General features: G+C 44.0%; 1 protein-coding gene across 3 annotated transcripts in view; it reads right to left on the reverse strand.

The window, feature by feature from the left end:
- Positions 1–18,406: 18,406 nt before the first annotated feature.
- Positions 18,407–26,391, reverse strand: part of mpped2a (metallophosphoesterase domain containing 2a) — a 210,081-nt gene continuing 202,096 nt past the window's right edge. For all 3 annotated transcript variants that reach the window (XM_063061624.1, XM_063061625.1, XM_063061623.1), the window contains one exon: positions 18,407–23,868. In XM_063061624.1, coding sequence (XP_062917694.1) covers positions 23,750–23,868 — 119 coding nt within the window. In that variant the 3' untranslated portion in view covers positions 18,407–23,749. The remainder of the gene's footprint in view (positions 23,869–26,391) is intronic.

The raw sequence follows: 26,391 nt of genomic DNA on the forward strand, positions 1-26,391 counted from the left end.
AGCGGAGGCATAATCTAATTCACAACCAATGTCCTCGGCTGATATTTCTGTCTCTTAAAATGAGTTTGATTAAAGTCCTGGTGGCAGTCTTTTGTTTCCTCTCAGCCTTGCATAAGAGCATAAGGTGCTCTAAATAAACTGAATGACTTGGCTTCCACAGAGGTCTGTGGCAATGAATTGCACAGATTCATCACCCTCTAGGTAAAGAAATTATTCCTCATCTCTGTTCTAAATAGACACCCCTCTATTCTGAGGCTGTGCCCTCTGGTCATAGACTTTCCCACTATAGGAAACATTCTCTCCACATCCACTCTATCTAGACCTTTCAATAGGCACATTTCACTGGATGGGTGTCCTGTGGCTGAAAATAAAGAGCGAGGAATGTATCGAGCAGCAAGCTAATGTTTGAAGGTGATGTTCTGTCAGGAGAATTACGATCGCTGGTTAGATAATCCCAGTGTAAACATTCAAGGACACAAGCTTTATCCTGCCTGATCTGTCCTGGAATAATAATAATAATAATAATTATTATTATTTTTTGTGAATGTATGTTTTATCGCCTTTATAATTATATGTGCTGTGTGCTGTATGTGACGGTTGCTACTGTGTTTTGCACCTTGGCCCCCAGAGGAATACTGTTTCAACTAGCTCTATTCATGTGTATGCTGGAATAACAATTGAACTTGAACCAAACAAGGGCATCATCAGTCTGGCCTTTACATCAGTTACAAGGTTTGAATAGTTTACAGTGCTAACCTCTTGTTTAATATACTGCTTCTATTTCACACAAGTTAAAAGGCTGAGAGATAGACAAGCACCGTAATTGTTTCTCGGTGAATTTATGATCTGTTCTCCTGTGTGACCTTTCGACATTTAAAAAAAAATCTGCTTCTTGTGTATAAACACATTTTTTTTCTGTTGAAGGTTCTCCATACTGTATATCACAGAGATATATAGGATAGGGTCCATGAGAAAGGCACAGCAGGAGGTCAATATCATTTGTACCTTCACTCAAGTTTAAATTCAAGTTTATTGTGATTCATCCATACACACATACGATAAACCAGGCTGTGATAATGTACGATAAACTCCCTGCAACCACCCTGACCTCACCACATATGAGTCACTGGCATTACGAGGTCCTTCGTTGGTTGGGGTTGACCATGGATATTGTATCCTAGCTGTCCACGTGATGTGCAAGCCAAGGCAGTACGATATGGAGCGTAAGCTGTTCAAGCAGCTGATAAATCCAAAGGAATGGCTGAGACCAACTCGTAGGAGTCGCCAGTCAGCGTTGAACTTAACATAGGACTGCCTTAGGGGCTCCAGCTCCAGATTTCTCCTCGGGGTTTACTCCTGAACTCTTCCCCATGAGTGGGTAGAGCTGTGAGGCAGCAGAGGTTCGAGATCAGAGATTTCTCTCCCAGATGAGCTGCCAACCACAGCTGAGGAGCCCCATCTGCCTGAAGCGGCTGGTTTTAAGGTGCCAGTAACTCACCTTTGACCCTTCTCCTGTTGGTAGAAATGGTTCTTCTGGGCTTTGTAGCTAAGCCACATGCAAAGGCCAGGAGATCAGAGGCTGAGATGCAAGCTATCGGGAGCATTTGATAGGTGATAGGAGCTTATCCTCAGCCATGCCAACCTTAAGGAACCAGTATCGTTACACTGTTTATTTTTTAATTGTCGTATATGCACCTTATTATTATTTGCTGATGTGCCTGGTCCTATCGACCTGCACCCGGACCATATCCCTCCATACACTTCCCATCCATGTATCTTCTCTTAAATAGTGAATTTGAAGCCAATTCCACCACTTGTGTTCCACACTCTCACGTGAAGGGCTTGTTTCTATGCCATAGTGTTTCATGGCTCTCTGCAGGGGTCCACACACTCCTTGGTTAATGGTAAGGGTCCATGGCATAAAGAAATTGGGAACCCCTGCTCGAGAGGATTGTGTGCGTGGGTGGGAGGGATGAATGTACTTTGTTTTGCTGAGGTTGCTTTGGTATGCTGTGTCGGGCTGAACATTGTGGGTGTGTTGTGTTGGGGCTGGAGTGTGTGGCAACGTTTGCGGGCTGCCCCCAGCACATCCTTAACGCAAACGACACATTTCATTGTACGTTTCAATGCACACGTGATAAATAAATCTAAATCTGAAACTGAAACTGCCATGATGTTGTACCAAAGTAATTAAACCAGTTATCAAACGTCCAAATAACTAATCCCTTCTGCCTGTCTGCAACGTCCATATCCCTCCATTCCCTGCATATACACATGCCTAAGAAACTCTTCCACACCTCGATTGTATCTGCTTCCATCACCATTCCGGCACCTACTCCTCTCTGTGTAAAACTCCTGCCGCACACGAATCGTTTGAACTTACTCCTTCTCACTTTAAATGCATGCCATCTAGTATTATACACTTTGACCCGGGGGAAATGAAGATACTGGCTGTCTACTATTCCTCTCACCATTGTATTAATTTCTATCTTAGCAGAGAAAGGGGACTCAAGTTTGTCCAAGCACTCATTATAGCACATGCCCTCTAATCCAGGCGGCATCCTAGTAAATCTCCTCTGCACCTGCTCCAAAGCCTCCACATCCTTCCTATAATGAGGTGACCAGAACTGAATACAATGCCCTAGATGTGGCCTAACTTGAGTTTTATAATGGTGCAACACAACTTCCTGGCTAATACAGAGAGGAGTAATTTTCAGGTGATTGGAGGAAGGCATAGGGGCAGGTCAGAGATACACAGAGTAGTGGGTGTGTGGAACACTCTGCCATGGTTGGTGGTTGAGGCAGATACATTAAGGGCACTTAACAGACCCTTAGATAGGCACATAGATGATAGAAAAATGGAAGGCTCTGTAGGAGGGAAAGGTTAGATTGATCTTAAAGCGTGTTAGAAGGACGGCATGACATTGTGGGCCGAAGGGACTGTTTTTTGCTGTTACAGTCTATGTTCTAGATTTTGAGTCTTGAACTCAGTACCTTAACTAATAGAGACGAGCATGCCAAATACTTACTTTGACAGCCTGCCGGCTTGTGCAGCCATTTGCTCTCCATGGGTTTCCCAGGTTTTCTGTCACATCCCAAAAGATATGCAGATTGATCCATCAGGTAGCTGCTGTCCTGTTGGCGAGGAGCAGAATCCGGGCGGGTGATGATGGGAATGTGTGGAGACAGACTTAGTCTACAGGTGATGGGCTGAATGTCCTGTGCCCCTGCTGCATGACTCTAGAGCCCCACCCTGTGAATGGATGACAAAAACAGAACTAGAACTGTGAACACCAGAGATTTTGCAGACGCTGGAAATCCAGAGCAATACATATAAAATGTTGGAGGAACTCAGCAGGCCGGGCAGCATCTATGGATATGAATAAACAGTTGATGTTTCAGGGTAAGACCCTTCATCAGGTCTGGAAAGGAAGGGGGAAGTTGCCAGAATAAAAAGGTGGGGGGAGGGCAAGGAGGATAGCTGGAAGGTGATGGGTGAAGCCAGGTGGGTGGGAAAGGGAAAGGGCTGGACAGGAAGGAATCTGATAGGAGAGGAGAGTGGACCATAGGAAAGAGAAGGAGGGACACCAGGGGGAGGTGATAGGTTGGTGAGGAGAAGAGATAAAAGGCCAGAGTGGGGAATAAAAGAAGACAGAAGGGGGAGGGGGAGAAAAAACATTTTTTTTACCGGAAGGAGAAATGGATGTTCATGCCATCAGGCTGGAGGCTACTTAAAGATGGAATATGACATGTTGCTCCTCCACCCTGAGGGTGGCCTTATTGTGGCACAGGAGGAGGCCATGGACTGACATGTCAGAACAGGAATGGGAATTAAAATGGTTGACCAGCAGGAAGTTCCGCTTTTGGCAGATGGAGTGGAGGTGCTCAACAAAACGGTCCCCCAATTTATGACGGGTCTCACCAGTGTAGAGGAGGCCACATCGGGGGCATCGGAGACAATTGGCGACTCCAAAAGACTTGCAGGTGAAGTTTTGCTGCAGCTGGAAGATTGTTTGGGACCCTGAATGGAGGGTGAGGGGGCTGCTGAATGGGCAGGTGTAGCATTTCTCTTGCTTGCAGGAATATTGCCAAGAGGGAGACTAGTGAAGAGGGATGAGTAGACGAGCGAATCATGGAAGGAGCAATCCCGGTGGAGAGCAGAGAATGGGGTGAGGGAGGGTGGACGTAATGTGTGTTTTGTGATAGGATCTTGTTAGATATGTCAGAAGATGTGGAGAATGATATGTCGGATGCAGAGGCTCATGGGGTGGTGGGTGAGTACAAAAAGAATTCCTTCTGTGTTAGGGTGGTCGGAAGATGGGGTGGATGCCCATAGATGTTCAGGAAATAGAGGAGATGCGGGTGAAGGCAGCAACAACAGTAGAGGAAGGGAAACCCTTTTCTTTGAAGAAGGAGGACCCTTCTGATGTCCAGGAAAGGGAAGCCTCATCCTGGGAACAGATGTGAAGGAGATGAAGGAACTGAGAAAAGGGAATGGCAATTTTACAGGAGACAGGGTGGGAAGCGGTAGAGTCAAGATAGCCATGGGAATCGGTAAGTTTATAAAAGATGCTGGTAGACCGCCTGTCGCTAGAGCTGTTAGACCTTCCAAAGCGAATAACTTCACACATTTCTGGGTTGAACTCCATTTGCCACATGAAGGCCAACACACCTTAACTACCTTAACACTTTGCAAGGCAATGTCATCAATTCCTCTCCTCCCTCCATAGATGCTGCTCGACCCGCTAAGTTCCTCCAGGAGATTGCCTGTTGCTCCAGATTTCAGCACCTGCAGTCTCCTGTGTCTCCCTTCAGACTGTGTGGCCAGCACCCCTCCAGTGCACACCATCATCACTCTCCAAATAAGGAACAAGTTTTCCTTGCAACCATCCTTATAACTTTCGGTCCCAGAGTTTAAGTCAAAGTCAAATTAAATTTATTATCAAAGTACATGTATGTCCCACTTCTCATTGTTACAACCAGGAAGGAGGTACAGAAGTCAGAAGGCACACACTCAGCAATTCAGGAACATCTTCTTCCCTTCTGCCATCAGATTTGTGATGAACATTGAACCTATGAACACTACCATACTAATTTTTATTTCTGTTTTTGCACTATTTATTTAATTTAACTAATTGATATACATATACATGATATACATATTACTTACTGTTTTTTTCTATATTATCATGTATTGCATGGAACTGCAGCTGCAAAGTTAACAGTTTTCATGTCCCATGCCGGTGATATTAAACTTGATTCTGATGTCACCACATATTTATTCATTTAGTAATACAATATGGAGAAGGCCTTTCTGGCCCTTCGAGCCCTGCTGCCTCAGTAATCCCACAACCCCTATTTTATCGTAACCTAATCATAAGAGGTGGGAGGACATCGCAAGCGATCGCTCTCACTGGAGGCTGGAACTACGCAGAGGTCTAAGAAGAGGAGAAGAGAAGCTGAGGCTTGCTGCTGAAGAAAAGCGCACTCGTCAGAAAAACAGCACCAAGACAACACTGGAGGACAGTTCCTTCAAGTGCAGTCGCTGGAGCCGAGACTGTCACTCCCGTGTGGGCCTCTACAGCCACAACAGACGCTGCGCTAACACAGACTGAAGCAAGACTTTCCAGGCGCAGATCCATGGTCTCGCGAGACTAACAGATGCCACCACCAATCATGGGACAACTTACAATGACCAATTAACCTGCCTGGTATGTCGTCAGACCGTCTGAGGAAATTGGCTCACCCGGAGAAAACTCACACGTTCCATGGGGAGGATGTACAAAGGCTCCTTAAAGAACAGTGCCGGAATTGGACTCCTGAGCTGTAACAACATCGTGCAAACTGCTATGCCACCGTGGCACCCAAATATACTACCTTGAGATTCATTTTCTTGCAGGTACTTATAGGAAAATAAAAAAATACAATTGAATTTATGAAAAACTATTACATAAGCAACCAATGAACAAAAAAGACAAATTGTGCAAAAATAAGTTGGTAGCATAGCGGTTAGTGCAAAGCTTTACACCACTAGTGGCCCTGGGTTCAGTTCCTGCCTCTGTCTGTAAGGAGTTTGTATGTTCTCCCTGTGACCAGGTGGGTTTCCTCCTATAATACAAAGACATACCGGCTAGATGGTTAATTGCCATTGGTGTAATTGGGCTGCCTGGGCTCATTGGGCCTGTTATCCGCACTGTATCCCGAAATAAAAATAAATAAATAGATAGATAGATAGATAAATGGCACCCGTGCCTCCTGGAATACATGGCTGATGAAAGATATTGACAGCCGACATGATCCGTGGTCGGCTTTTCAGGAATCCTTTTCCGGCATTCCTGACGTGACCTCCGACCTGGAGCAAATCCCTGCGACATCTCTGTGCTTTCGCACTTCTTTCCAGTTTCAGACAGCAGCTGTTTCCTCCGCAGGGAGGGTCGGATGACGGAAAGCAGGAAGGCGGGGAGCAAGTGCAGCCAATCATCTGGAACCGATCCTAAATGGCCCAAGGGCTTGCTGTCTGCTGCGCACCCCAACACTGCTACCTTCCTGGGGCTCTGAGCAGCGGTGGGGTGGGCCGTGGGTTCCGCGAGCCACTGCTCTTGAAAGCTAAGCCTGTAAATATACACCCTTTTGTCTGCTCCAAACTTGATTTTAACCAGATATTTACCCGGCCGCCCTGCTGAATGATGTCACTGAGTCAAGGAGATCAAGCTGCTTCCCATAAGACACAAAAGCAGCATAAGGCCATTCGTCCCATTAAGTCTGTTCCACCTTTCTGTCACAGCTGGTTTATTATCCCTTTCCTGCTCCAACCACATGATGTCATGGGCAAAAAAACTCACCGATAGCTCTACTTTTTCAGCAGGCTAACGAAATTTGTCATGTCCCCATTGACTCTGACCAGTTATTAGCCATGCACCACAGAAACTATTGTGTTCAGATACATCACGGCTTTGTACGGCATCTGCTCTGCCCATGACCACAAGAGACTGCAGGGAGTTGTGGACGCAGATCAGCACATCAGAGGAATCAGCCTCCCTTCATCTACTGTTCCCATCGGCCCTACCATCCGATCGAGGTGAAAATGGGGACCATTAGGAGCGGTGTGTATGGCAGCTGGAACCAGACGAGGTGGGGTAGTTGTGGGGGGAGGGGTGGAGCAGGAATCAGTGTGTGAATTGTGCGTGTGGGTGCACGCGTGTACGTGTGTGTGGGGAAACAGGAGGGACAGGGAAATGGGGATAGGGTCTTGGGCATAGATGAAGATAGGAGAGTGCAGATAATGACAGAGGCAGGGAGGTGACAGAGGACTGCGGATGGTAGACGGAAAGGGGAAGTTTGGAAGGAGAGGTGGGGGGCAAAGGGGAAAGGAGACACAAATCCCTGGAGGAGAGGAAATCGGATGGGCATATGACAGAGAATTACTTGCGGCGTTATGGGGAAGGAGCTAGAGACTGTGACTGCTGGATGTGCACTATCAGGAGCTGGCCTCAATTGGCACTATGCTCCTCCTTCCTCTCCAATCAGATTCCACCATCTGCAACTATCTCTGTCAGTATTCCCACCCTCCCTCTCCTCCATTAGCCTATCACTCCCCTCACCCAGACCCATCCATCACCTCCCAGCCTCTGTCACTATTCCTACCCTCCTCTCCTCCATCAGCCTACCACTCCCCTCACCTGGATCCACCCATCACCTTCCAGTCTCTATCAGCATTCATCTCTTCACTTCTCTGTCTGCCTATTCCCCCTCCCTCTTCATCTGGATCAGTCTATCACCTGCCAGCTCTTGACCCCACTCCAGCCCCTACTATTTGACTCTGGTTATCTACCTTCTATTTTTTAGTCAAATGAAGGGTCTCAACCTGAAATATTGACTGGCCATTTCCCTCACAGACGCTGCTTGATATGCTGAGTTCCACACACCTACCACTCTGTGTAAAAAAAACCTCTGACATTCCCCTCCAAACACCTTAAACTCATACCCTCTCATATTAGTCACAGTTGCACTGGAAAAGGGTTCATGCTGGCAGTTCATTCTATCAACAATCAGTGGCCACTTTATTAGGTACCTCTTTTATGGTGTATGTTTGTGGTCTTCTGCTGAAAACAGGTTTGACGTGTTGTGCATTCAGAGATGCTCTTCTGCACAGCACTGTTGTAATGTGTGGTTATTTGAGTTACTGTCGCCTTCCTGTCAGCTTGAACGGGTCTGGCCATTCTCCTCTGACCTCTCTCATTAACAAGACATTGTTGCCCACAGAACTGCCATTCATTGGATTTTTTTTTGTTTTTTGTACCATTCTCTGTAAACTCTAAAGACTGTTGTGTGTGAAAATCCAGGGACATCACCAGTTTCTAAGATACTCAGATCACCCCATCTGGCACCAATAATCACTCCACAAATCAAAGTCAGTTAGATCACATTTCTTCCCAATTCTGATGCTTGGACTGAACAACAACTGAGTCTCTTGACCATGTCTGCATGCTTTTATGCATTGAGTTGCTACCAAGTGATTGGCTGGTTAAATATTTGCCTTAATGAGGTGTACAAGTGTACCTAATAAAGTGGCCACTGAATTTTTCCTCCTATCTTACACACCTCTATCAAATTGCCTCTCATCCTCTTTCATTCCAAAGAAATATGACCTAACTTGCTCAACCTTTCCACAAAAGGACGTGTTCTGTACTCCAGACAGCATTCTGGGTAAATCTCCTTGAACCCTCTCTGAAGCCTCTGCATCCATTTGAAAGTGAGGCAACCGTAACTGAGCACGATACTCCAAGTGTGGTCTAACCAGAGCTTTATAGAGCTGCAACATTTCCTCGTGTCTCTGGAACTCACTCCTCCAGCTAATGAAGGTCAGCACACCATACACCACCTTAAACACCCTATCAACTTGCGAGGCAACTTGGAGGGATCTGTGGACGTGGACCCCAAGATCCCTCTGTTCCTCCACATTGCCGAGAATCCTGCCATTAATCCTGAACTCTGCCCTCATGCTCGACCTTCCAAATTGAAGGAGCCTTTTGTGGATCGGTGGCCAAAGCAGGGACTGGAAAACCTAGAAAAGGTGGTGGATACAGCCCAGCTCATCACAGGAAAAGCCTTCTTCACCATTGAGCACATCTACAAATAACGTTGTCACAAGAAAGCAGCATAAGACACAGAGCAGAATTAGGCCATTCAGCCCATCGAATCTGCTCTGCCATCCATCATGGCTGATCCTGGATCCCACTCAATCCCGTACACCTGCCTTCTCGCCATTTCGTTTGATGCCCTCACCAATCAGGAAACTATCAACATCCGCCTTAAATATCCCTATGGATTTGGCCTCCATCACAATCTATGGCAAGCATTCCACAGACTTACTACACTGGCTGAAAAAAAATTCCTCCTTACCTTTGCTCTAAAGGGTCACCCCTCAGTTCTGAGGCTGTGCCTTCTAGGTCTGGATACCTCTACTATCCTGTCCACATCCACTCTTTCAACATTCCATAGGTTTCAATCAGATCATCAAGGACTCCTGCCACCCAGCTCATGCTCTCCTCTCTCTGCTGCCATCAGGAAGGAGGTACTGGAGCCTCAGGACTCACACCACCAGGTTCTGGAACAGTTGTGACCCCTCAAACATCAGGCTTCTGAACCAGAGGGGACAACTTCACTCATCTCAACACTGAACTGATTCCAAAACCCATGGGCTCACTTTCAAGGACGCTTCATCTCATTTTTTTTCTTTCTTTGTCTCTCTTTCCCTTTCTTTTACTTTCTCCTTGCTTTATAGAGTCATGGAAAACTACAGCACAGAAACAGGCCATTCAACCCATCTAGTCCATGACAAACCACTTAACCTGCTTAGATTTCTCTAAACCGCCTTGCTTTTTGTTTCTTTTCATATCTGCACAATTTGTCAGGCTTTGTGTGTAGTTTTCATTGATTCTTTTTCTTTTGTAATTTATTTTTTATTGAAGTTCATCATCAAACAGACATTTCCATAAGATGTATTTCAGATATTGTACACATATATCATATAGTCATATATGTCACAAATCTCCACATAATATTTATCTGAGGTATACACTTATAGAAAAGAGAAGAAAGAAAGAACAAGCAAAAGGAGAAAACTATGTACAAATAGGGAGTGAGCGATTTTTTTAAACAACATATTGATTTGTGAGAATAAAATCAGGCCTATGAGGTGTTATGTAGTTAAACCCTTTTTCCCAGTATGAATCAAATTGTTCACAAAATATATGGTCTTACTTTCTAAGGATATTTCACATTTAAAGATGTCTTGTCGGGCATTGGGTATCCCACTCCAATAGTCTTTGATAACAGGGCATTCCCAGAAAATATGATAATGGTTTGCATTTTGATTTCCACAATTTCTCCAGCAAACAGGGAGGTTACTATCATAATGGGATTTCTGAGAGGGTGTAATAAAATATCTTATCAAGTTTTTCCATCCGAACTCCCTCCATTTCTGTGAACTGGTACACTTCCATTGATACCTCCATATTATTGTCCATTCTTCCTCAGATATAATTATCCCTCCTTCCTTCTCCCATTTTGTTTTAATGTACGAAGTCGAATTTGTTTTAAGATTTGACAAATCCTTACACACGCTTGAAATGATTCTACTACTGTTATCTGAATTATATGCTTTTCTAAATAGCTCTATCAAACATGTACTTGCCTTGGTTACATTTTTAACCGTCCTATTAACATACTGTCGCATCTGTAAATACTGATAAAAGTCTTGTTTTTCTAGTAAGTGTCTCTCTTCAAGCATTTCAAAACTGAACAGTGTTCCTTCTTTCATTATATTGCAAAGAACTGTTATTCCTTTAGCTGTCCAGTCCTTAAATCTAGCATCCAGTTTATTCGGCGTAAAATCCAAGTCATATGCTCACCATTTAAGAATTGCAATACCTGCCTCCAGTTTATATTCTTTTATAATAGTTTTCCATATTTTAAGAGTCCTTTTCACCCATGGGTTATCAATAGTATTTATGTACCTTTGTAGGTTGTTATCAGCCAAAATTGCCTGTATGGGGATGGAAAGTATCCTCTCGTCAATGTTTTTTCATTGAGTGTCATATGATGGGTTGCACCAGCATATCACGGCTCTCAACTGTGCTGCAAAATAATAATCTCTAAGAGAAGCTACGCCCTATCCCCCCTTTTCCCTGGCTAATTGCAAAGTTTTGAGATGAACTCTAGTCCTTTTACCTTGCCATATATATCTTGATAACATTTTGTTCCATTCACTGAATTGATTTTGATTAATCTCTATTGATAAGGTCTGAAAGAGATATAATAGTCTGGGCAGTATATTCATTTTAATAGATTCAGTCTTTGAACTGAGACTAAAAAAAAGGAATTAGATTCCATCTTGCTTTATCTTCCTTAATTTTTTTATATATAAGCTGATAATTGCATTCTGATATTTTTGCCAAATCTTTTGACATAGTGATGCCCAGATATTTGAAAGACTCTGTTCGCCATGCCCAGGGATATCTACTTTCAATTTCTCTTGGTGGGCTGTAGTTATATGAAGGTCATTGGGTTTTATCTACGTTGATCTTGTATCCTGATAAGTGACCATATTGTTCAAAGGGTTGCATCAATTTAGGTAAAGAGTATGTTGGCACTCTGGCACCTTACATCTTTATAATCGTCCTTGATTACGCTCTGCGTCAGCTACCAAAGATCATGACAAACTTGGTTTTACCATAAAACCAGGACAAACCAAAAGGGTCGGACCAGTTACGCTCACAGATCTCGATTTTGCAGATGACGTAGTCCTGCTCTCTGACCAGATGGAGGAAGCACAGCAGCTACTGACAAAAGTGGAAATTGAGTGCAATAAAGTTGGACTTCACCTAAATGCTAAAAAGACAGAGTACATGGCGTTTAACTGCAATGAAGGTACTCTCAAGACCATAAAGAATGATACCATTAAGAAAGTCTTTGACTACAAGTACCTTGGGTCAAGCATGATGAGTTCAGAGAAGGACATAAAGATACAGAAGGCGCTGACGTGGAGGGCTATGAACGACATGATGGAAATCTGGAAGTCGAACCTGACCAGAGGGCTTAAAAAGAGGATTTTCATAGCAGTCATAGAGTCCATTCTCACGTACGGATGCGGGACGTGGACACTCACCAAGACTATGCGAAAGTCTCTAGATGGTTGCTATACACGATTGCTCCGGATGGCTCTTGATATGAGTTGGCAACAGCACATGACGAACATCGAGCTCTATAACGACCTACCGATGCTCACCACTAAAATCGAGGCGAGAAGACTGCAACTAGCGGGGCACTGTCTACGCCACCCCGAGCTACCTGCCAGCCTAGTCATCATATGGGAGCCCAAGCATGGGAAGATGAACCCTGGGCGCCCTCCCAAGACTATGGTCAACACGCTCCTAGAAGACAGCGGTGCGGCTAATGTAGATGAACTGAACACGGTGATGGGGGAGAGGGAGAAGTGGAGAGTCTGTCATCGTGCCCGACGCTGGCCCCCTAAGCCTGAGTCGACGTAATAGTGGTAGTAGTAGTATGTTGTTTGCCTAGATAGATCAAAATGTCATCTGCGTAACAGGCCAATATATGCTCTGTCCCTTTAATAGAAATTCCCCTAATATCTTCATTTTGTCTGATGTATTGAGCTAATGGTTCCAGATATAATGCGAAAAGTAGCGGTGACCATGCACAACCCTGTCTCGTGCCCTTTTCTAGGGTAAAACTATTTGATAAATATCCAAACACGAGGAAATTTGCAGATGCTGGAAATTCAAGCAAGACACACAAAAAATGCTGGTGAACACAGCATATGTTGAAAGATTGGAGCAACTGGGGTTGTATATACTGGAATTTAGAAGGATGAGAGGGGATCTGATTGAAACATATAAGATTATTAGGGGATTGGGCAAGCTGGAAGCAGGAAACATGTTCCCGCTGATGGGTGAGTCCAGAACCAGAGGCCACAGTTTAAGAGTAAGGGGTAGACAATTGAGAATGGAGTTGAGGAAAAACTTTTTCACACAGAGGGTTGTGGTTCTGTGGAATGCTCTGCCTCAGAAGGCAGTGGAGGCCAATTCTCTGGATTCTTTCTAAAAAGAGTTAGATAGAGCTCTTAAAGATAGCGGAGTGAAGGGATATGGGGAGAAGGCAGAAAAAGGTACTGATTGTGGATGATCAGCCATGATCACAGTGAATGGCGGTGCTGGCTTGAAGGGCTGAATGGCCTACTCCTGCACCTATTGTCTATTGTCTATTGTCATCCATTGGAAGAGGTATCTCTTCCTATAGATCCTGCCTGGCCTGCTGCGTTCACCAGAATTTTTTGTGTGTGTTGCTTGATAAATAGCCATTGATTTTAATCCTAGCAGTAGGGTTGTCATATAGTACCTGTATAGTTTTAATAATTGTGTCATGGAAACCAAATCTATGTAAAACTCTGTAAAGAAAATTTCAATTAACCGAATCAAATGCCTTTTCAGCGTCCACACTTATCGCTATTACTTCAATTTTATTTTTTTGTATGTGATCCATAATGTGAAGTGTCCTTCGTATATTGTCTTGTGTTTGGCGTTGCTGTATAAAACCTGTCTGATCCTTATGTATCAGCATGGGTAGAAACTCTTCTAATTGTTTAGGGATGATGGAGGTAAATAATCTATAATCTACATTAAGAACGGATATTGGTCTAAATGACCCACATTCCATTTTATCCTTGCCTTCTTTCGGTATAGCTGAGATTATCGCCTCCTTCCAGCTGGGGGGCATTTGTGCCTTTTTTAGAGCCCAGTTCAGTGTGAGGAGTGAGAGAGGAATTAACTCATTTTTAAATTCTTTGTACATATACCCATCTGAACCTGGTGACTTGCTTAATTTAAGCCTACTAATTGCAGCTTTTCGTTCAACCTCAGTTATGTCAGCAGTCATCATTCTATTTTATTCTTTGCTTAAAGTGGGTAACTAGAGAATTCAGGAAGGTGTCAATTTGGGTTATACTTCCCCCTGAAACTTTAGAATATAGAGTTTTGTAAAACACTTCAAATGCTCCTTGAATTTCCCTTAGCTTATTTTTTTTTATCATTTTTGTTCTTGGATCTCTAATTCTATGAATTATATTTTCTGCTATCTGTTTTTCCGTTTCCACGCCAATATTTTCATAGACTTAGATCCACTTTCATAATGTCTCTGTTTCAGAAACATAAATTTTTTCCTGATTTCTTGCGTAGCCAAAGTATTAACTTCGTTCCTAATTTTTAAAATTTCCTCTAATGTATCCTGTGCCAAATTCAATTTTTGTGTTTTTTCTAGTTCCTTCAGCCTATTTTGTAATTCCTCTAATGTTTTATTCCTTATTTTTTCCTTATATGAAGATATCGCTATAATTTTCCCTCTTAAGGCAGACTTCGGAGTATCCCATAGAATGGGAGATGAAACCTCTCTATTATCATTGAATTCTAAGTAAAGACCAATTTCTTTTTTAATTTGTTCCTTAAAGTAGGGATCATTGAGTAGACTTGAATTTAGTTTCCGAATAGTACTCTTTGGTTGTAGGTCAAAATCAACAGATAAATATATAGGTGCATGGTCACTTACATCTACTGTCCCAATTCCACAAGTGTTTATTTTGTCTTTGTCTTTTCCAAATGTTATGAAATAGTCTATTCTTGTATATACAGAATGGAGGCAGAATAATGAGTGTAATCCCTTCTGTCGGGGAAAAAGTCCCTCCATATATCAATTAGACCAACATCCTCAAAAAGTGTGTTAACTTTCTTATGTAAGGATTTTGTTTCATAGGTTTTTCTATTGGAAGAGTCTAACTTTGGTTGTAATTGTAAATTTAAGTCTCCCCCACATATCAGGAGATATTTTGTTTCCGTTACCATAATATTAGTAATTTTCTGAAAGAAACTAATATCACTTGCTGGGGGTGTGTACATATTCAAGAGAGTAACTGAATTTCCGTCTATATTCCCCCTTACCAGAATATATCTGCCCTCCTTATTTTCCATTTCGAATACTTTTTCAAAATTTAGCTTGCTTGAGATGAGAATAGCAACTCCTCTCCTCTGTCCTAACTTATATGAGGAGAAAAACAAATTAGTGAAGCCCATTCTCTTTAATTTTCCATGCTCATTATCACTTAAGTGAGTTTCCTGTAAATATACTACATGGGCTTGTTCTTTTTTCATTTTGGATAGAATTTTACTGCGTTTGATTGGATTTAACAGCCCATTGACATTAAAAGAAATGAATTTTACTTTGTCCTTAGCCATGCGTGTTTATCTGTCAATATGTCATTGAAATTAGCAGAATAAAACTTAATTGATCTACTCCCTGAACAAATAAGAACCAAGACACGCGAATAATAAAATAAAGGCAATGAAGGTGTGATTCCAAGGCTGGGGTCTCTAGATGACCCTGGGTTGAGCTAGAGGAAACGTCTAGCCATGGGGGATAGCCCCTCCTACCTTTGAGTTGAGGGCCCCCATTGCAGTACCCATAAAAGTAAGTGAACAAATCCATGTCTATTACACAGAAAATAATTCCCTGTGTGTTCCTCCCATATATATATATTCTCATTTAGGTGGGGAAAAAAGAGTGAATGAATGAATAAAAAAAAATTGAGTAATATAAAATCCACATTATAAGAAGTATTTCTTGAAATTGGTATAGCACCGTCTATTTTTGCTTCCGTTTAGCTTATCAAAATTTTTAAAGTTAGCTAATCTTTATGGCTCTTCTGGAGGGGTGAGGGCTGTCTTCAGAAAACTCACAGTCTCTTCCTGATAGTCTTCTCTAGTCCTCCTCCCGTTCCCTGCTTTCTTGGTTCTCTTACCATTTCCCAAGCAGATCGGGATAACTGCTCGGCCAGGCTTTCCCTTGGTTTGATCATGCTGACGGGCAGCCCTCCGTTCCTCATGTCTGTAGTCACCTCTTCCACTGTCTGATACGGTTGCGTCCCATCTTCATAAAACATTCGCAGTTTAGCAGGGTACAGAGTTCGGAATCTAATCTTTCCTTGCTTTAATATTCGCTTTACTTCAGAATATTCCTTACGTTTCTGCAGGACCGCCGGGGGCTAATCTTGATCGAAATATATTAATTTCCCGTTCAAAAATACCCTCTTCATTCCTCAGGCCCTTCGTAGAATCTCTGCCTTGGTATGATATTGAAGGAATCTAATCACTATTAAGCGTGGCTTATCTTCTCTGTCTCCAGTAGGCCTCGGGACAAGTGCACGATGCGCCCTCTCAATTTCAAGCTCCATAGTCCAGGGAATCTCCAGTGTGTCCCCCAGCAACTTTCCTACAAACTCCATCATAGACAAATCCTCGCAACACACATCAAAGTTGCTGGTGAACGCAGCAGGCCAAGCAGCATCTATAGGAAGAGGCACAGTCGACGTTTCAGGCCGAGACCCTTCGTCAGGACTAACTGAAGGAAGAGTGAGTAAGGGATTTGAAAGCTGGAGGGGGAGGGGGAGATGCAAAATGATAGGAGAAGACAGGAGGGGAGGGATAGAGCCGAGAGCTGGACAGGTGATAGGCAAAAGGGGATACGAGAGGATCATGGGACAGGAGGTCCGGGAAGAAAGACGGGGGGGGGGGTGACCCAGAGGATGGGCAAGAGGTATATTCAGAGGGACAGAGGGAGAAAAAGGAGAGTGAGAGAAAGAATGTGTGCATAAAAATGAGTAACAGATGGGGTACGAGGGGGAGGTGGGGCCTAGCGGAAGTTAGAGAAGTCAATGTTCATGCCATCAGGTTGGAGGCTACCCAGACGGAATATAAGGTGTTGTTCCTCCAACCTGAGTGTGGCTTCATCTTTACAGTAGAGGAGGCCGTGGATAGACATGTCAGAATGGGAATGGGATGTGGAATTAAAATGTGTGGCCACTGGGAGATCCTGCTTTCTCTGGCGGACAGAGCGTAGATGTTCAGCAAAGCGGTCTCCCAGTCTGCGTCGGGTCTCACCAATATATAAAAGGCCACATCGGGAGCACCGGACGCAGTATATCACCCCAGTCGACTCACAGGTGAAGTGATGCCTCACCTGGAAGGACTGTTTGGGGCCCTGAATGGTGGTAAGGGAGGAAGTGTAAGGGCATGTGTAGCACTTGTTCCGCTTACACGGATAAGTGCCAGGAGGGAGATCAGTGGGGAGGGATGGGGGGGACGAATGGACAAGGGAGTTGTGTAGGGAGCGATCCCTGCGGAATGCAGAGAGAGGCGGGGAGGGAAAGATGTGCTTAGTGGTGGTCTTCCCGGACCTCCTGTCCCATGATCCTCTCGTATCTCCTTTTGCCTATCACCTGTCCAGCTCTCGGCTCTATCCCTCCCCCTCCTGTCTTCTCCTATCATTTTGCATCTCCCCCTCCCCCTCCAGCTTTCAAATTCCTTACTCACTCTTCCTTCAGTTAGTCCTGACGAAGGGTCTCGGCCTGAAACGTCGACTGCGCCTCTTCCTATAGATGCTGCTTGGCCTGCTGCGTTCACCAGCAACTTTGATGTGTGTTGCTTGAATTTCCAGCATCTGCAGAATTCCTGTTGTTTGCATAGACAAATCCTCTGCTCCTTTGTGAACATTATGTATCCTGATATTTTTCTGTCGTGATCTTCCCTCCTGGTCAAGCAGTTTACTTTCTTGTTTATTTAATATTTTGATCGTCTTACTTAGTATCCGTTCCACGTTTTGCACGTGATCTTCCACCTTCTCAATTAGTGTCCCTGCCACTGCTATTTTTTGATTGACGTTGGCAAGCTCTGACTTCATAACATTTAGTTGCTGTTTTACATCTTTTTGGAATCCCTGTATCTCTTCCAGAACTTTTATCATATTTGCCCCTTCGCCTGAATGAGGCCCATTGTCAGCCTCACTAGCACGCGTTCGGGTAGGAGATCCACGCATTGCACCCCTCTCGTCCATCGGCTCCACAGTGATGCTTTTTTAAAATCTCCATTCTTTTCCCCCCATTCTTGCCCCCCTTATCAATACAGATATTTTCGAAAGATCTTATATTTGATGGATTAAAGGGGCAAAATATGCATTTTTCCAGAGGAGCTACTGATTTAAGCTGCCATTCTGGACGATGATGTCACCGGAAAACCAATTTTCATTGATTCTGTTGTACCTCTTTGTTGTACTGTGAATGCCTGCAAGACAATACTGTATATCTCAGAGTAGTCTTTGGTGACACATACATACTTTGATCATAAGATTCACTTTGAGCTTTGCAGTCAATTTTGAAGAGAAAATCCAAATACGACTCATGACGTGAGGACCTGTGTGTGAGGAAAAGCGAAGACTAAACAGAAATTGACATTGATTCATGAGCTGTGTTGAGAAAGACGACCAGAGACCTCTAGGTAAAAATCTTGTAGTTTTATTTAGATATAAAGGCTGCTAAATATATAATATCACAATAATTTTATGGAAACAAAAGAACTCTATCCGCTAATTTCCGTTCAACAGAGAGAAGAAAATAGGAGAGGAAACAAAACAAAAAACTGCAGCATTTAGAATGCTCGACTTTAAACAACGAATGGGGCAAGTAACTTTTTTATTGTGTGTGTGCGAACGAGCTTGCCTTTATACACAGTGCAAAAAAAAACAATTAAAAAGATCACCATCACATGAATAAGTAAGCGATAATGAAAGTGAAGGTGTACCTTTATTGCAGAGTTTAGCAAAGAGCCTAAGGGTTTCAAGGTCAAGGTGTTTATAGGGCCTCTGTCAGAGCAGGAGAGGCCCAGTTTCTCGGAGCAATAGCTGGAGAGTCATGCCAGCTGGTCCATAATGGCCTCAATGCCTAACTAAATAATCCCGCACCTGTGTTTTGCCCACATCCCCCTAAACCAGGGGTTCCCATCCTTTTTTAATGCCGTGGACCAATATCATTAAGCAAGCGATCCATGGACCTGATGTTTAGAACCCCTGCTCTAAACCTTTCCAATCCCTGTACTTGCCCAAATACCTTGTAGAAGTTGGCACATTACCTACATTGGAACATTATTGTGCCGAGCTCCTTCTCCAAGTCAAAGGTCCCAGCTTGGGCTCCAAAAATCCATGGAATACTCCCATTACATCACTGGTCCGCTAAGGTGAGGTTCACTTGCACACTTAATAGGAACATAGTTCACCCCCAGAAAAGACCATGTTCTGGTGTCCGATCTTTACCTTCACATGGTTGACTGCTTGGCAACTGGAAACATCATTCTGATCAGCACTGGCTTTTGTCCCAGAGGCACAGCATTGCCCAAGAAACTGTTTGGCCACTGCAGAACTGTTTTGGCCTGATGAAGAGGCAGGGTGCCCTTATCATGACATCATCCAATCGGTGGGGTCTGGGTGATGAAATGTTTGATTGGCAGCCCCCCTCAGGAGGAAGCACTGCTGGATGATTTCATTGCAAGCCAATAATATTGGTCTATGAAGAATTCATTAACTCTCCCCACTAATACACATTCAAGCTAAATATGACTGCCAATACTTGCAACACTGTCTCACATGCACCCAGTTGACGAGGCCAATTCCCGGCCACAATTGGACAATCATCCAATCTCTATTCACTTCATAAAATGGAAATTCTACACATGCTCCCGAACGACTTGATTTCCAGAAACATTGAGGCGATAAGGAGAGCAACACAAAAAGGAAGAAACTATCCCACAGGTGGAAAAGTTCCTCATACGTCATTCAGGCATTTGCTAGCCTTCTTGGTTCTGATTGAAATCATTAAATTCTAACTTCTCGATAGTTGGACTGTTAATCCAGAGACAACAGTTCAAATCTAACTACGATAACTGCAGAATTTAGGTTCATTTTAACTAAATAAATCCGGAGTAAAAAGCTCATTTAAAACTACTGGATTGTCAAAATTACCATCTAGTGCCTTTCAGCAAAGGAAATATGATGAAATCTTGCCTGATTGTGGCTTCAGTCTCATCAGCATAATTGGCTGTGAAATAGACCAGCAAGTTACCATGTACAGGAGGCAACTAGTGGTGGAAAAAAATGGTGTCCTTGCCATTGCTGCCGGTATCCTGTGAATGAAAAAAAGGCAAACTGGACAATGAGTAGATTTCAAAGATAGGCAGTTACTCTTAGGATGGTCCTTTAACTGGATCTTAATTACAAAGCTGGAAATCAAAATAGACGAGTGAGTTTAAAAAATCAATTCCCCTCAATGTTCTAGCCGGTGGAGAGTTTTCAGTGTGTCTGAGCTGGTTTTGCTGCTGTTGTTGTTTGTAATGCTCTGCTCAGCATCGTAAGCATGCTACGTTGGTGCCGTAATGTGTGGCTGCCCTCAGCACATGCGGGGTTATGTTGGCTGTTACTTTTTGCTGTACGTTTTGTTGTATGTGTGACTGAACCTAAACATTTCCCAGAACGTTGGCTCTCTCAAGTAAATTTCCCTCCAACGTTTGCTTCTAATGTCAAACACAAGAGATTTTGCAGACTGCGGAAATCTTGAGCAACACTCGCAAAATGAGAGATGAATCTAGGAGGCCAGGAAACCTCTATGGAAATGAATAAACCAGTTAGCGTTTCAGGCTGAGACCCTTCACTAAGACTGGAAAGGAAGGGGTTGAAGCCAGAATAAGAAAGTGGGGGGCGGAGGGGGAAGTACAAGATGGCAGATGATAAGTGAGACCGGATGAGGGGTTCACTACCCTGCCCTCACAACTGCCCATCACTTTCCCCAGCTCCCTAATTCCTACTCTTTCTCCCATGGTCTGCGGTCCTCTCATGTCAGATTCCTTCTTCTTCATACTTTACCTCTTCCACTTATCCCCCCCCCCTCACCTATTGCCAGTATCTCGCATAGCCATGGATGTAAACAACAAGTTAACTTCAATGTGAGTGTGAGAAGGAAGAAGAATGCCTTGAAAGTAATTGTTATTGGACGAACAATAAGATTGAGGCCCATGGTCCGGGTGTAGGTCTGTGGGTCTAGGCAGAATAATAGTCCAGCACAGACTAGATGGGCTGAAGGGCCTGTTTCTGTGCTGTAGTGTTTTATGACTCTAAATACAAGGAATCACAGAATTACAGCAAAAGCTCTTCAACGCACTGCCCATGGTGGAGAGGAAACCTTTGGTGGATTATAGAGTCACAGAGCATACAGCACAGAAAAAGGCCTTCGGACCATCTAGTCCTTGCCAAAATATTAATCTGCTTAGTCCCATCAACCAGCACCCAGACCATACCTCCCCATCCATGTACCTATCCAAATTTCTCTTAAACGTGGCATTCAAACCCGAATCCATTATTTCTGCTGGCCACTGTTACCACACTCTGAGTGAAGGAGTTCCTCATCACGTTCCCTCAAGCATTTCACCTTTCAGTCTTAGCCCGTGACCTCTGGCTCTAGTCACCCAACCTCAGTGGAAAAAGCCTGCTTGCATTTACCCTATCTATACCCCTCATAATGTTGTATACCTCTGTCAAATCTCCCTTTATTCTTCTATGCTCTAGGGAATTATGAGCTCACCTATTCAACCTTTCCCTATAACTCAGGTGATGACATGGGGCACAGTGTGGAGTGGGCCAGCTGCTATGTCTTGAATATAATGAATGCAGTTATATATTGAAGAACAGTCCTCACTTTCAGTATATTCAATTTCCAAACTTCTGGCCACAGATGCAATCTCCAAAAGTGAGTGGGGGTATATTTCTATTTAACAAATGGCACTATGAATCTTTCGCAAGCAAAGCGCTAACCAGATTTTCTATAGAAACCTTCATTTGGCAGACGCTCGTGAAGATGAGAGATGAGGTTCTATCAAGTGTCAACTGGGAAAGTGCTTGATATTGGTTTGAGGCTGGGACACGTAAAGGGGTGCCCCCCACCTTGGGTTTGGGACTGAAACCACAAAGATGTGGGGAGGGAGCAATAGCTTAAAGAGGAAGTGAAATAATTTTCTTAAAGGGGCAATGCACTGTGAGGCTGATTCCTCACCTTATACAGATTGCACAAAGTATCTTTCCCTATGAAGTTATAGAAGAAGGGATGCAACTGATCTTTCTAGGGGTTGGCTTGGGATCCATTGCAAATTCTGCCTGTCAATCAACTTATTGTGTAATCTTCCCAGAAGACAGCATAACCTTTAGCTGAACATGAACAGAGTTGGGACGTGGTAAGTTCTCAAGGGCCTTTGGTCATATTTGATCTCTACAGGTGTGACAAAAATCGACGTTGCACCTTGGCCAGAATAGTTTTGCTCTGATCCGCTACCCATCCTTTATCCGATCTCTGGTACAGGTGTGCTGCTGTCGGGGGAAGACCCCTGCACTCGCGATCCTCTCTCTCTCCTTTTTCATGGTGAGCGAGAGCCTGTTGGTCAAGTCGGGAGACTCAGAGAAATAATGTGGAAGGTTGTAACATCAAAATAGCAAGCAGCTGGTCTCCTGGTCTCGTTGTTGTTACAGGAGCGATCTCTCTCCCTTGCTAGTGAGAGAGAGCCTGTCTGAGATACTACAGTGCTGGGATAGGGTCTGTAGTTTTGATAGACTCTAGACCAAGGTCTCTCTGGGGGCTTTGCTATAGCTTGAATGGTGGGGGGGGGGCGGTCGGTGCTTTTGCTGGTGCGTGGAGTGAGGGGGAGGGAAAGGTCGAGTCTTTTGCTGTTGCTTGTGCGTGGAAGGGGGAGCGGAGCTTTTGGGTCCTGATGTTTCTGTCATTCATTCTTCGGGGTTTTTTTCTGTGTCGTGGACATCTATGAAGAGTAAGATTTTCAGGTTGTATACTGAATACATTCTCTGATATTAAATTGAACTATTGACCATGACCTTGGACTTCATGGATCCCCACCCCACTTAGGCACAGAATACTGGTGGAAATTTCACCAAGATTCGACTGAGGGAGGAATCCATTATGAAGCCACGAGGCCATCCTCATGAGGCTGGACAGACTTGCTCATTTCAATTGGTTTCTCAGTTATTCAGCTGTTAAGTGCTACTTGAGAACAATAAAAAATTCTAACCAAAACAAAAATAAACTAAACTGGAGTGGTAAAGACAGTTAAAAACTGAAGGAACTAGGTTGTTTGCTAAACTCGTACAATAAATGAACATATTTGCACTCATTAAAGCCTTTAGCTTATTGGCCTTTTTTTTCTGACAGAATTGAAGTACAGGGGACTAGTTAAACAGAAGGACCGAGAGAAACTGCTGGCGTGAATTGGGGGACGATTCTAACACAGGGACGCTTAGCGACAATTGGTCCATCTAAAATTGCTTCCTCCACTTTTCTTAAGCCACTTGCTAAAAACTGGGCAAAAACTCCAGTTAAAAGGATAGGAAAGCGGAGAGAGGAATTTCTGAAGAAATCCACATTTACAATCACTCATCACCCCAAGGTCTCATTGTCCACAGTGGGTTCTTTAGAACCTTCATTCCCAACACCCAGATATTGGAATTCAATTGAAATCAAAAACTGACATTCAAATGACTGCAATTATCAAACAGTTTAGCCAGCAGATGCGAACAGAATATCATAGTTCAGCCCTTACAAATTCACATAGCCTTAAGAGAACCAATCTGTATTAACAGCACAATCTCTACGATTTGTACCAGCATTTTTACAAAAAAGAAACCAGGTTGTACAAGGAAAAACATTTAACAAAATTATTATTATTTCTTAAAGTCACACTTTCCATGAAAGAAAAAAAAAATGGCAGTTCATGGCTCTCCACTTTGTCGAGAAGGCCGGTGCTCAGGATCCTTGTGGGTTCGGAAGGTCGAAGATAATGGGTGGGTTTATTGGCTGGAAACTAACTGTACAAGTGGAGGCATTGATGTAGGTGGTGTAACCATCTGTCATAATCCCATAACCTGTAGGGGACAAAGGGTATAGTTAGCTTCATGAAAGGACAGCACACGCTCCCTTCACTGCCAATTCCTATAGATTGGGGCTGAGAGGGAAAATAAATCAGCCATGATGGAATGGTGGAGTAGACTCGATGGGCTGAATGGCCTAATTCTGCTTCAGTGTTTTATGGTCTTATAATTCACCATGTTCCCAGCATCCCTAAAGAAAATGCATTCAGGGAGATAAGTTACTAGCAGTTGAGCTGTGTGTTCAATTCTGCTTAGTTACATGCTGGGTGGAATCGGAAAGGTGGGGCACAGGCTGAATCGGAAAGGTGGGGTACAGGCTGAATCGGGAAGGTGGGGTACAGGCTGAATCGGAAAGGTGGGGTACAGGCTGAATCGGAAGGTGGGGTACAGGCTGAATCGGGAAGGGGGGTACAGGCTGAATCGGAAAGGTGGGGCACAGGCTGAATCGGAAAGGTGGGGTACAGGCTGAATCGGAAAGGTGGGGTACAGGCTGAATCGGGAAGGTGGGGTACAGGCTGAATTGGAAAGGTGGGGTACAGGCTGAATCGGAAGGTGGGGTACAGGCTGAATCGGGAAGGTGGGGTACAGGCTGAATCGGAAGGTGGGGTACAGGCTGAATTGGGAAGGTGGGGTACAGGCTGAATCGGAAAAGTGGGGTACAGGCTGAATCAGGGTGTCAGGGTCCAGACCCCAGAGTGTATCAAAGTAACTGAACCTGATGCTTGGACACTGAGGCACTGGGCCAGAATGAAAAGGCCAAGGTATCAGGGTCCGAGGCGAGGTCAGCCCGGTTCAGTTCGCTGCTTGGCTCCGCACTAAACTAAGGGTCTGGCGATGGACTATTTGTGGACTTCAGTTCAGGCACTATTGGCTTGCATTTATTGCTTCCATAATCTGGTTTTTTCCTCTCTGCACACTGGGTGTGTGATGGTCTTATTTTTATGGGTTCTTTTGGGTTTCTTGTTAGGAGACAAATCTTAAGGTTGTATATAGTATACATCAAAAGTAAATGTACTTTAAACTTTGAGGTAGGCTGGGCTTGGCAGTGGTTTATTATTGTCGACAGTACCAAGATACAGTGAAAAGCTTTTGTTTGTGTGCTGTCCAGCAAGGCCACTCCATCAAAAGTAGAGACAGAGAGGACTGCAGGTGTTGGAATATGGAGCAAGACAAACTAAATTGGAATCGGAATCTGAATCAGGTTTAATATTGCAAGCATACATCCTGAAATTTGCTGTTATGTGGCAACAGTACAATGCAATACATAATAAAAGCTGTACATAAATACTTATTTATTAATTTGTTATGATGTGGGTAATCATGGTCTTTCCGTGACCATGACTGCTCTTGGCAAATTTTTCTACAGAAGTGGTTTACCATTGCCTTCTTCTGGGCAGTGTCTTTACAGGACCGGTGACCCCAGCCATTATCAATACTCTTCAGAGATTGTCTGCCTGGCGTCTGTGGTCACATAACCAGGACTTGTGATATGTTCCATCTGCTTATATGACCATCCAGCACCTGCTCCCATGGCATCAAACGACTCTGATTGGGGGTAGGGGGTGCTACACCTTGCCCAAGGCTGATCTGCAGGCTAGCGGAGGGAAGGAACAGCATTCATAGTGATGTAGCTCCACTCCACAACATAAGAAATTAGTACGTGTTATAATAAGTAAGTAGTGCTAGGCACATGGCCAAGTGGTTAAGGCATTGGACTAGCGACCTGAAGGTCGTGCGTTCGAGCCCCAGCCGAGGGAACGTGTTGTGTCCTTGAGCAAGACACTTAATCACACATTGCTCTGCGACGACACTGGTGCCAAGCTGTATGGGTCCTAATGCCCTTCCCTTGGACAACATTGGTGTCGCGGAGAGGAGAGACTTGCAGCGTGGGCAACTGCTGGTCTTCCATACAACCTTGCCCAGGAGAGTGAAGACTTCCCAGGCGCAGATCCATGGTCTCGCGAGACTAACGGATGCCTTTTTAGTGCAAAAGGGAAATAATGAGCTAGATTTCTGGGATCACGGACTGTTCAGAAATCTGATGGCACAGAACTTTCTCTCTGCTGACCGTAAGGAGTTTGTACGCACTCCCCGTGACCGCGTGGGTTTCCTCGCACATCTCAAAGACATATGGGTTAGTAGGCTAATTGAGCAGCGTGGGTTCATTAGGCCGGAAGGGCCTGTTTTTGTGCTGTATCTTGAAATTAAAAAAAAGCTTAAATGTCTGGGAATGTGAGAGGCAGGCTGATTCTATTATTTGAATTTAATCTAGGGTAAATGCACTCAGTTTCTTCCCCAGGTTTGGGGAATCAAGAATCAGAGGGCATAGATGAGAGGGGAGAGATTTCATAGAAACTTGAAGGGCAACATTTTAATTTATTTTATTGAGATACAGCATGGAATAGGCCTTTCTGGCCCTTCAAGCTGCACTGCCCAGCACCACCCAATTTAATCCGAGCCGAATCACAGGACGATTTACCACGACCAATTAACCTAGCAACCAGTATGTCCTTGGAC

The sequence above is a fragment of the Mobula hypostoma genome, chromosome 11, assembly GCF_963921235.1.
Source record: "Mobula hypostoma chromosome 11, sMobHyp1.1, whole genome shotgun sequence".
NCBI lineage: Eukaryota > Metazoa > Chordata > Chondrichthyes > Myliobatiformes > Myliobatidae > Mobula > Mobula hypostoma.